The sequence below is a fragment of the Passer domesticus genome, chromosome 26 (genome assembly GCF_036417665.1).
Source record: "Passer domesticus isolate bPasDom1 chromosome 26, bPasDom1.hap1, whole genome shotgun sequence".
In the NCBI taxonomy this organism is placed as follows: Eukaryota; Metazoa; Chordata; class Aves; order Passeriformes; family Passeridae; genus Passer; species Passer domesticus.
This window is the reverse complement of record NC_087499.1, coordinates 4,309,352-4,319,688: the sequence shown is the minus strand read 5'-3', so window position 1 is coordinate 4,319,688 and position 10,337 is coordinate 4,309,352. Positions and strand designations below refer to the sequence as shown.

Here is a 10,337-nt window from a genome sequence, read left to right as displayed (position 1 = left end):
ATATATTATCGCATGGCAGTTGGCGGTTACTTATTTACATTATATTTCCTCCTGCTTTTAGTGAACAACAAGGTCACATTCCCATCACAACCTTATGTTTTCTCCTGTTTTCAGTGAACAACAAGGTCACATTCCCATCACAACCTTATGTTTTCTCCTGTTTTCAGTGAACAAAAAGGTCATATTCCCATCACACCACCCACAGCGAGATGCTGACTGGGATTGGGGGCTCCGTGTTGGGCTTCATGTTCCTGGCACTGGGGCTCAGCTTCTACCTGTGCAAAAAGGTGAGGGGGTGTCCTGGGTGTCCTGTTCGCCCTCCCCTGGAGCGTGTGTGCTCCCCCCAGGGCCCCTAGCCCGGGCTCACCCCCTTTTCTCTGCCCACAGAGCTCCTGAGCCGCCACCAGCTGCAGCCTCTCCCTGTGGCCTCGGGCCCAGCTGGGACCCCCCGCTCTGTCCCCAAGCTGATTTTGGGGGGGGGGGGGTCACGTGTCCCCCCAGTCCCGCTGTCACTCACAAGAGATCTTGCTAACACTTTATATGAAGTTCAGAGTTATATACTAATGCAGTACAAAATCTGGAAAATATGAAAGCTAAAACTTAAGGCATCATCTCATCACATGGCCATGGTTGTATTGTGGTCATGTCTTGGTCACAATTATCTCATGCTTATGGTCATCTCATGGTTACGGTCCTGTCATGGTCACATTCATGGTCATCTCACTGTAATGGTCATCCTATGGTCATGGTTGTGTCATGGTCATGACCATCTCATGGTTTTGTTCACCTCATGGCCATCTCATGGTGATGGTCATTTTCTGATGACCATCAGCTTATTCTCATGGATATCTCACTGTAATGGTCATCTCACAGTCATGTTATGATCATGATCACACGTGGCCATGGTGTGTTGTGATTATCTCATGATTTTCTCTTGGTCACAATTATTACATGCTCTTGGTCATCTCACAGTCATGGTTATCTCATTGTAATGGTCACCCCATGGTCATGGTTGTGTCATGGTCATGGTCATTCCATGGTCATGATCATTTTATGATCATGTCATCTTCAACTCATTTGCCACAGTCTTATCATGGTCATCTCTCAGCTGTGGTTGGGCCATGGTTGTGGTTATCTCATGATCACAGCCATTTCTTGATCACCATAATCTGATGCTCATGGTCACCTCATGGTCATGATTGTCTCACAGCCATGGTCATGTCGTGGTCATGTCATGGTCATATCGTGGCCATGGTTCTGGTTTTGGTCATGTCACTGTAATGGTCATCTCATAGTCATGTCATGAGCATGAGCACACATGGCTGTGGTGTGTTGTGGTCATCTCATGGTCATCTCTTGGTCACACTCATCTCATGGTCACTTCATGGTCATGGTCATTTCCTGATCACCATCATTTCATGGTCATGATCATGTCATGGTCATGTCATGGTCATGGTCATGGTCATAGTTCTGTCAAGTTGATATTACGGTCACGGTCATCTCAAGGTTATGGTTGTGTTATGCTCATTGCATGGTCATGGTCATCTCATAATCATCTTGTGGCCATCTCATGGTCACTTTCATGTCATGGTCTTGATCCTCTCATGGTCATGTTGAGGTTATCTCAGTCATGGTCAACACATGGTCATGGTCATCTCATGATCATGTCATGGTCACAATGGTCTTGTGGCCATGATTGTGTTGTGGTCATCTCATGGCCATCTCTTGGTCACAATCATCTCGTGCTCATGGTTGTCTCATTGTTATGGTCATCTCATGGTCATTACTGTATCATGGCCATGGTCATCTCTTGCTCATCTCATGGTCTTTATGGCCCCATGGCCATGGTTAAGTCATGGTTGCCTCATGACCTTGATCACCTCACAGCTGTGTCATGGTCATGAAATGCTCACAGTCGTGAAATGGTCATGATCATCTTGTGGTCAGCTCATGGCCACAGTCATGTCATGGTCACGGTCATCTCCTGATCACCATCATCTCATGTTCATGGTCGTCCTTGATCACAATCATCTCATGCTCATGGTCATGGTCGTCTCATGGTCACCATCTCATGCTCATTGTGTCATGCTCATGGTCATGATCACCTAATGGGCATGGTCACTGTCATGGTCATCACACGGTCATCTCATGGCCAGGTCAGGATCATAGCTGAGTCATCGTCATGGCCATCTCATGGTCATGTGTACCAATGGTCAATGAAGACACATGAACCTCCTTGCTTGCTCCGAAGATCATTTATTGTAACAAACTGAGCCTTTTTATACTTGAAACTTTGTGGAAATTGGAAAAACAGAAACTTCCACAGACACTGAAAGATTTGATCTGCAGCCTCAGAAGAAGCTTAGATTGATGTAAAAATACAATACACAGATATTAAGCAGAAAAATCATAAACTTGTATTTCTATAGTTATAGGTGAGAATATGCCTTAAGTAAGTAAGAAACTGTATTGGGTAAGACAGTGAAGGGTTTATAATGTGGAGGTGTGATTGTATGGAAAAAGCCAAGAGTTTAAAAAAGTTGTGACAAAGCATATGTGTGCCTGTGAGTTAGAAGCCCATTGGATAAAAGTATCTGCAGTGCAGCAGAAGTAAGTAAAGGTGATAGGTTAGAAAAGTAAAATAAACCCTGTGGCAACTGTCTATTGGTTAAAAAAGTTATATATTGCCTTGTAACAAAGAAACTTGTGATTACTCTTGAGCTATGGCCGAAAGCTTGCTCCTCTAAAATGTCACAGCTTCCGAGGCTGATATTTATCTGAGCAATAAATCGTTCCTAGCTTGAAAATAGTCCCATCCCTTTATTTCTAGTGGTCACAATGATAAAACTTAACCCAAACTTAAGCAAGTTTAACCCAAACTTAAACAAAATTAGCACGCAGTGGCTGCCTGTTACTGCAGTGTTGCTGTTGACACGTCCCTTGACACAATCAGCTCTCTGATCATGTGGTCCATGCATCTCCCCAACCAATCATTGTCTCACACACAAGGTGACCACCAACCCACTCTCTGGCCATCCAACCACAGCTGAACCTTCCTAGAGTGAACAGAAGTGAACAGGATTGAACAAAGTGGGGGAAAGGTCCTTGTTCTGTAAGGCTTATTTCCCACAGTTGTGGTCATCACCATCACCTTATGGTCATGGTCATCTCACAGTCACCTCATGGTCACAATTGTCTCACAGCCATGGTTGTGCCATGATCATCTCATGGTCATGATCACGTCATGGTCTTGATCACCACATAGCCATGGTGTGAGACGATTGCGGTCATCTCATGGTCACCTCTTGGTCAAGATCATGTCATGGTCACAGTCATGGTCATCTCAAGACCTTCACCATTTCATGGCCATGGTGGTGTCATGGTAATCTCATGGTCATCCCTGTCATGATCACCTTATGGTCATCACATGGTCATGGTCATGTCATGGTCATTTCCCGATCACCATCATCTTATGCTCAGGGTCATCTCACTGTAATGGTCATCTCACGGTCATGTCATTGTCACTTTACGGTCATCTCATGGCCACGATCACATCAGGGTCACCTCAAGGCCGTGGTTGTGCTATGGCCAACCCATAGTCATCTCTTGGTCCAAACCATCTCATGGTCAGGGTTGTGGTTGTGTCATGGTCATCTCATGGTCATGGTCACAGTTGTGGTCATCCCATGGTCATAGTCATCTCAGGGTTGTGTCACTCATGGTCACTCTCATGGCCATTTTGTCCTCGTGTCATGGCCAGGGAGCCCCTCCGAGATCTCAAGCCCTGATTTTGGGACACTCAAGGACCACTGGGGACAACAAGGCCTGGCCTGACCCCTCCCCCCATCGCACTTCCCCTCCAGGAGCCCAACGCAGCCAAACCCTCCTGGGGACACCTCGGACATGGGGCACGGAGCGGGAAATTAATCCCAGGGGAGGAGCAGGGTGTGGCTGGCAAGTCCCCATTCTGCTCCTGGTGTTCCCATCCCAGTCCCGGTGTCCCCATCCCTGCTCCCAGTGACACCATTCCCATTCCTGGCTCCCAGAGATGAACTGCCAGACACTGGAGGAGGGAACCTAAATTTATTGCCCAAAGCAGGATTTATTGCCCAAAGCAGGATAATTTCACACCAGAAGTGAAGCATTGGGAATATTTGTGGTTCTTGCCTTCAAAACACTGGAAAACAGGAAACTGATCTGTTAGCAAGAGCTGTGGGGTGGGTGGGAGCAGTGGGATGAGCTCTGATCCATTAGCAAGAGCTGTGGGTGAGAGCAGCGGGATGAGCTCTGCTGGCAGCTCTCAGCTTTCCTGGGAAGAGGGAAGGGGCCGGATCCAGCTCTGTGGATTGCTCAGGCGGTGATTCCTGCCAGGATGAGAGAGGGTCACAGTGTCACCCTGTCCCTGTCCCCATTCCACAGGATGGACCTGGCTGAAGCCCATGGAGAGGAGGAGCTGCTCTCCTGACCGCACCCCAATCCTGCTGCAATCCTGCTCCATCCATCCCACCTGATCCCACTCCACCCACTCTGCCCCAACCCTGATCCATCCATCCCAACCTATTTCACCCCATCCATCCTGCCCCAATTCTTCTCTGGAGTTCCAACTGATCCTGCTCCATTTCATCCCACCTGATTCTTGTCTGGAATCCCTTCCTGATCACACTCCATCCCATCCCACCAGATTCTTGTCTGGAATCCCTCCCTGATCCCACTCCATCCCTCCCACACCAATCCTGCTCCATCCATCCCTCCTGATCCCGCTCCAGAATCCAGCCCAAATCCCACTCTACAATTCCACCTGATCCTGCTCTGGACCCTGCTCTGATCTGGAATCCCTCCCTGATCCCAGTCCATCCATCCTGCCCTGATCCCCCTCTGGAATCCCACCCCGATCCTGCTCCATACCTGTGCTCAAGCCGTTGGTTCCCACGTCCTTTCCTGCAGAAAGAGAAAATCCATGAGATTCCAGCACAGATCACACACAGGGATTAACCCCAGGATCCATCCTGGAATCTGCACAGAGGGGATCCAGAGCTGGATCCACCACTGGAACTCACCGGCTGCTGGGTTGTATCCTTTCCTGTCCCTCCTCCCTATGCAAACAAAGTGGGATCAGCGTCGGTGGCACAGGATTCCCAGAATGGCACCGGGTGGATCCGTGCCCCTTCCCGACCCCCATCCCGTGTGTTACCAGACTGGAGCCTCCAGACAGTGAATCCGATGAGGACGGTGAGGATGAGGATGGCAGCGATGACGGACACAGCGACCACCACGGTGAGATTCCCGCCAGATGTCGGCTCTGGGAAACACGGGATAGTGAGGAGGGGGAGAGGAATCCCCATTTGGGAATTCCTAATTCCCACACTCCCAGCCTCACCCCAAGCGAAGATCCCGGGCTCCAGCATTCCAGGATGCTCCACCCTGCACCGGTACAGCTCCCGCTCCTCCGGCAGCGCCTCGATCCTGGCCCAGGTGTGGAAGGTGCCGTCGCTGTTGGGAACGATCCCGCCCCACTCCGGCCCCTGATCCAAGGTATCATCCCCCTTCATCCAGCTGACTGCGATGGTGCTGGGGTAGAATCCGTACGCGTGGCAGGACAGGATCAGCGTCCCGTGTTCCTCTTTTCCAGACACATGGACATCAGGGGGCTCTGGAACGGGATAATGGTGGAATTCACGCATAGAGTTCCATGGGAATGGGACTGGGTTGAGATCTAACCACGGAATTCCCATTGGAATGGGATGAGAGTGAGATCTACCCATGAAATTCCCACTGGAATGGGATGAGTGTGAGATATGCCCATGGAATTCCATGGGAACAGGATGGGGGCGAAATCTGCCCATGGAATTCCATGGGAATGGGATGGGGGTGAAATCTGACTATGGAATTCCATGGGAATAGGATGGGGGCAAGATCTGCCCATGGAATTTCCACCAGAATGGGATGGGGGCGAGATCCACCCATGGAGTTCCCACTGGAATTACGGTGTTCCCAAGTCCTCCATTCCCAAATCCCAAATTCCCACAGAAATTCTGCTCCCACCTTTGCGCTCCAGCTCCTTCTGCCCGTACCCAATGTATTTCTGGATCAATTCCGGGCATTCGTGCTTCAGGTAATTCGTCCACTGCTCAGCCACGGTCCCTTCCTGTTCCCAGCGCCTCCTGGTGATCTCAGCAGCGCTGTCGGCTGCCACGAATCTCCTGGATCCCAGGTCAAAGGAGATGAAATCCCGCCCGTCGTAGCTATCCCGATAGGATCCACGGATGCTCCCGTCAGACAGGAGATCACAGCCGGAAAGCCACAGCCGTGTGTGGAGACCTGGGGGGATTGCACCCACAGAGACCCATGGAATTATGTCCCAGCCCCACAGAGCCCCATTCCAGCCCCACAGATGCCATCCCAGCCCTATGGATCCACATCCCAGCCCTAGACTTCCCATTCCAGCACCACAGATCCCATCCCAGGTCCATGGATCAAAAGCTATTCCATCCCCACCTAATGGATCCCTGTGGATCCATTGGAGCCCTGTGAATGCACACCTGAGACCTACAGATCCCATCCCAGCCCTACAGATCCCATTCCAGCTCCACAGATCCTCATCCCAGCCCCATGGATTCATAACCTACCCATGGATCACAAGATATCCCATCCCAGCCCCATGGATCCCCATGCAGCTCTGCAGTTCCTATCCCCGGCCCCCAGACCCCATCCCAACCCCCCAGCTCCCCCCACTCACCCCCACTCTGGTTGTACCGCTCCCGCAGTGTCTCCAGGTCCCTGGTAGCCACGTACTGGTTCCCCACATTGATCCGGGTCTGCCTCTCCCAATATTCCGGCTCAACTCCATCCTTTATCCACTGCGTCAGCGGCTCCTCCCGGCCCCGCTCGCTGTCGTAGCGCGTGAAGGGGATCCCATCCACGAACCCAATGGACACGTACTGGGGGACCCCCAGGCTGGGCTCTGACACTGCCACATACAGGTAACGCAGGGAGTGGAGAACTGGGGGGACACGGAGATTTGGGGGGGTTGAGGGGGTCATGGATCAATGAAAGGGGAACTGGGAGAGCTGGGAAGGGGTTGGGGGATCCTGGGGCCGAGGAAAGGGCGTGCAGGGTGGGAGAGGTGGGATGGACAGGAAAGGGCCTGCAGGGGGTCCTGGTGTCCAGGAATGGGGGCTCAGGGGGTTCCAGGGTTATGGAAGGGGAGGGGTTGCAGGGACTGGGAGAGGTGGAATGGGAGTGCTAGGGGATCCCTGTGCCCAGGGAGTCCAGGGGTCCCCAGTGCCAAGGAAAGAGGGATCACAAGGTGGGCAGACCTAGGAATGGAGGGCTCAGGGGTCTTTGATACAGAGGAAAGGGGGGGCTGGGGGCTGGGAAAATCAGGAATGGGGGTCCAGGGGGTCTCAGGGACAAGAAAAAGGGGAGTGTGGAGACTGGGGAAGGCAGGATGGAGAGGAAAGGGGGGATAGGGGGGGATTGGTACTGGATAAGGGGGTGCAGGGAGGTCTCAGTGGCCAGAACTGAAATTCAGGGGGGTCCCAGGGCCCAGAATCCCCCCAGGGACCCTCCCGGACTCCCTGGGATCCCACCCCCACCCAGGATAAGCAGGGGGTGAAGAACTGGAGGAACGCAGAGATTGGGGTGGGTCTGGGGGTATCCAAGAAGCAGGAAAGGGGACTGGGAGAGGCAGGATGGGGGATCCAGGGGGTCCCTGTGCCCACCAAAGGGGGTCCAGGGGTCCCCGGTGTTGAGGGAAGTGGGGTCTCGGAGCTGGCAAAGGCAGGAATGGGGCTCCAGGGGTCCCTGGCTGACGGAAAGGGGGGGCTGGGGCTGGGACAGGCGGGCAGATCCCAGGGACGCAGCTTGGGAGACGTGAAAGAGAAAGAGAACAAGGGAATATGGTGGGGAGGGGATGGGGGAAAGGGGAATTCCAGGGAGTTCATCTGGATCCCTATGGATCCCCGCTGTGACCGGGACCCTCTGGGATCCTGTTTCGGGAAGGGGCGGGAGTGGAAAACGGGGGAGATCTGGAGGGTCCAAAGGTCAAGGAAAAGGTCCAAAGGGTCTGGGAAAAGCGGGATGCCTGGAAAGGGTGGGCAGGGGGGGTCCCAGAGCACTGACGGGAATGTGGGGGGCTCCTGCTGCCCGGAAATGGAGATTCAGGGGCGACCCAGTGCCCAGGAATGGGGGTTCAGGGAGGTTCCCATGCCACGTTTTGGGGTTCAAAGGGATCCTGATCCCCAGGAATGGGAGATCCGGTGGGTCCCGGTGCCAGATAAGGGGGTCCAGGGGGTCCCGCTGCCAGGAAATGAACCTTCATGGGGTCCCTGTGTCCAAGAATGGGGGTTCAGGGGAGTTTCCCTATCCAGGAATGGGGGTTCATGAGATTCTCTTCCTGGAATTCTGGGTTCAGATGCGTCCCAGTACCCAGAAATGGGGGTTCAGGGGGGTCCCGGTGCTGGGGAAGGGGGTACAGGTGGGTCCCGGTGTCCAGAAATGGGTGCTCAAGGGGTGCCCGTGCTCAGGAATGGAGATTCTGTGGATCCTGATGCCCGGGAATGGGGGTTCAGGGGGCTTTCCCTGCCCAGGAATGGGGGTTCAGGGGGGTCCCGGTGCCAGATGAGGGGGTACAGAGGGGTCCCGGTGCTGGGGAAGGGGATTGAGGGGGGTCACAGGACCCAAAATGGGGGTTCAGGGGGGTTCCCCTCCCCAAGAAAGGAGGTTTAGAGGGTTCCCGGTGACCAGAAATTGAAGTTCAGGGGGGTCCTGGTGCCCGGGAATTGTGGTTCAGGGAAGTCCTGGTGACCGGAAATGGTGTTCAGGGGGTTTCCTTCCCGGGTTCCAGGGTTCAAGGGATCCTGGTGCCTGAAAATTGAGGTTCCGGGGGTCCCAGTGCTGGATAAGGGGATGCAGTGGGGTCCCAGTCCTCAGAAATGGGGTTCAGAGGGTTTCCGTGCCTGGGAATGGGGGTTCAGGGGATTCCAGTGCCGGATAATGGAATGCACTGGGGTCCGGGTGCCCAGAAATGGGGTTCAGGGGGTTTTCCGTGCCGGGAATCGGGGTGCAGGGGGTTCCAGGCTCCACATAAGGGGTGCAGGGGTTATCGGGGCTGGGGAAATGGGCACAGGGGGGCTCCTGTGCCCCGAAATGAACGTTCACGGGGGTCTCTGTGCCCAGGAAGGGGGATCCGCCTGGAAATGGAAGTTTGGGGGTGTCCCTGTGCCCCGGGAATTGCGGCTCAGGGGGGTCCCGGTGCCGGGGCAGTCCCCGGTCCCCGGGCGGATCCCGGTGCCGCAGCTTGGGAGACGCCAAAGTGACCGGGGCAGCGCGGGGAGGGGGAGCGGACAGAGGAAACCCTGGGAATGCCCCTGAACCCCCCCGGGACCTGCCAGGACCCCCCGCAGGACGCGCAGGGGGTGGAGAGCTGGGGGGATGCAGAGATTGGGGGGTCTGGGGGCGTCCAAGGGTCGGGAAGGGAACGGGGAGAGCCGGGAAGGGTCCGAGGTTCAAGGAAGGGACTGGGAGAGGCGGGATGGGGGATCCAGGGGGTCCCTGTGCCCACCAAAGGGGGTCCAGGGGTCCCCGCTGTTGAGGGAAGTGGGGTCTGGGAGCTGGCAAAGGCAGGAATGGGGCTCCAGGGGGTTCCTGGCTCCCGGAAAAGGGGGGCTGGGGCTGGGAAAGGGGGGCTGGGGCTGGGAGAGGCGGGCGGGTCCCGGGGACGCAGCCTGGGAGACGCGAAAGCGAGTCGGGGAAAAGGGGAACTCCAGGGAATTCAGCTGGATCCCACTGGATCCTCGCTGAGACCCCCTGGGACCCCTGGGACCCCTTCCAGGAGGCGACGGGGATGGAGAACTGGGGGGACGCAGAAATTTGGGAGATCTGGGGGTCCAAGAGCCGAGGAAAAGGGCGGGTCTGGGAAGGGCGGGATGGCCGGGAATGGGGGTGCAGGGGGTCCCAGAGCACTGACGGGGTGTGGGGGGATCCCAGTCCCGGATAAGGGGGTTCAGGGGGGTCCCGGTGCCAGACGAGGGGGTTCAGGGTTTCTGGTGCCAGATGAGAGGGTACAGGGGGGCCCCGGTGCTGGGGAAGGGATTTGAGGGGGGTCACAGGACCCGAATTGGGGGTTCAGGGGGGTTCCCGGTGCCCGGAAATGGAAGTTCCGGGGGTCCCGGTGCCCGGGAATTGCGGTTCAGGGGGTCCCGGTTTCGGGGGTCCCACTCACCTTTGGTCGCGCCCCCCGGGTTCCCCAGGAGCCCCAGGAGCCCCCAGAGCAGCCCCAGCCCCAGCGCTGCAGCCATCGCAGCCGTCCCCGATCGCGGCCGTGGCGCAGCTCGGGA

General features: G+C 55.3%; 1 protein-coding gene across 1 annotated transcript; it reads right to left on the bottom strand.

Annotated features, from left to right (window-relative positions):
- Positions 1-4,080: 4,080 nt before the first annotated feature.
- Positions 4,081-10,337, bottom strand: LOC135286392 (class I histocompatibility antigen, F10 alpha chain-like). The gene is made up of 8 exons (XM_064399528.1): positions 10,223-10,337; positions 6,737-7,000; positions 6,043-6,318; positions 5,378-5,650; positions 5,192-5,299; positions 5,058-5,093; positions 4,906-4,938; positions 4,081-4,364 (listed from the first exon to the last, which is right to left on the bottom strand). Exons 1-8 carry the CDS (start codon positions 10,296-10,298, stop codon positions 4,351-4,353), a joined length of 1,080 nt encoding a protein of 359 aa, XP_064255598.1. The 5' UTR covers positions 10,299-10,337; the 3' UTR covers positions 4,081-4,350.

Coding starts and splice junctions, on each gene's coding strand:
- LOC135286392 (XM_064399528.1), bottom strand. CDS start 10,298: ATGGCTGCAGCGCTGGGGCTGGGGCTGCTCTGGGGGCTCCTGGGGCTC. Junction 6,319..6,736: donor GCGGTACAACCAGAGTGGGG/GTGAGTGGGGGG, acceptor CAATCCCCCCAG/GTCTCCACACACGGCTGTGG. Junction 5,300..5,377: donor GCCCGGGATCTTCGCTTGGG/GTGAGGCTGGGA, acceptor CGTGTTTCCCAG/AGCCGACATCTGGCGGGAAT.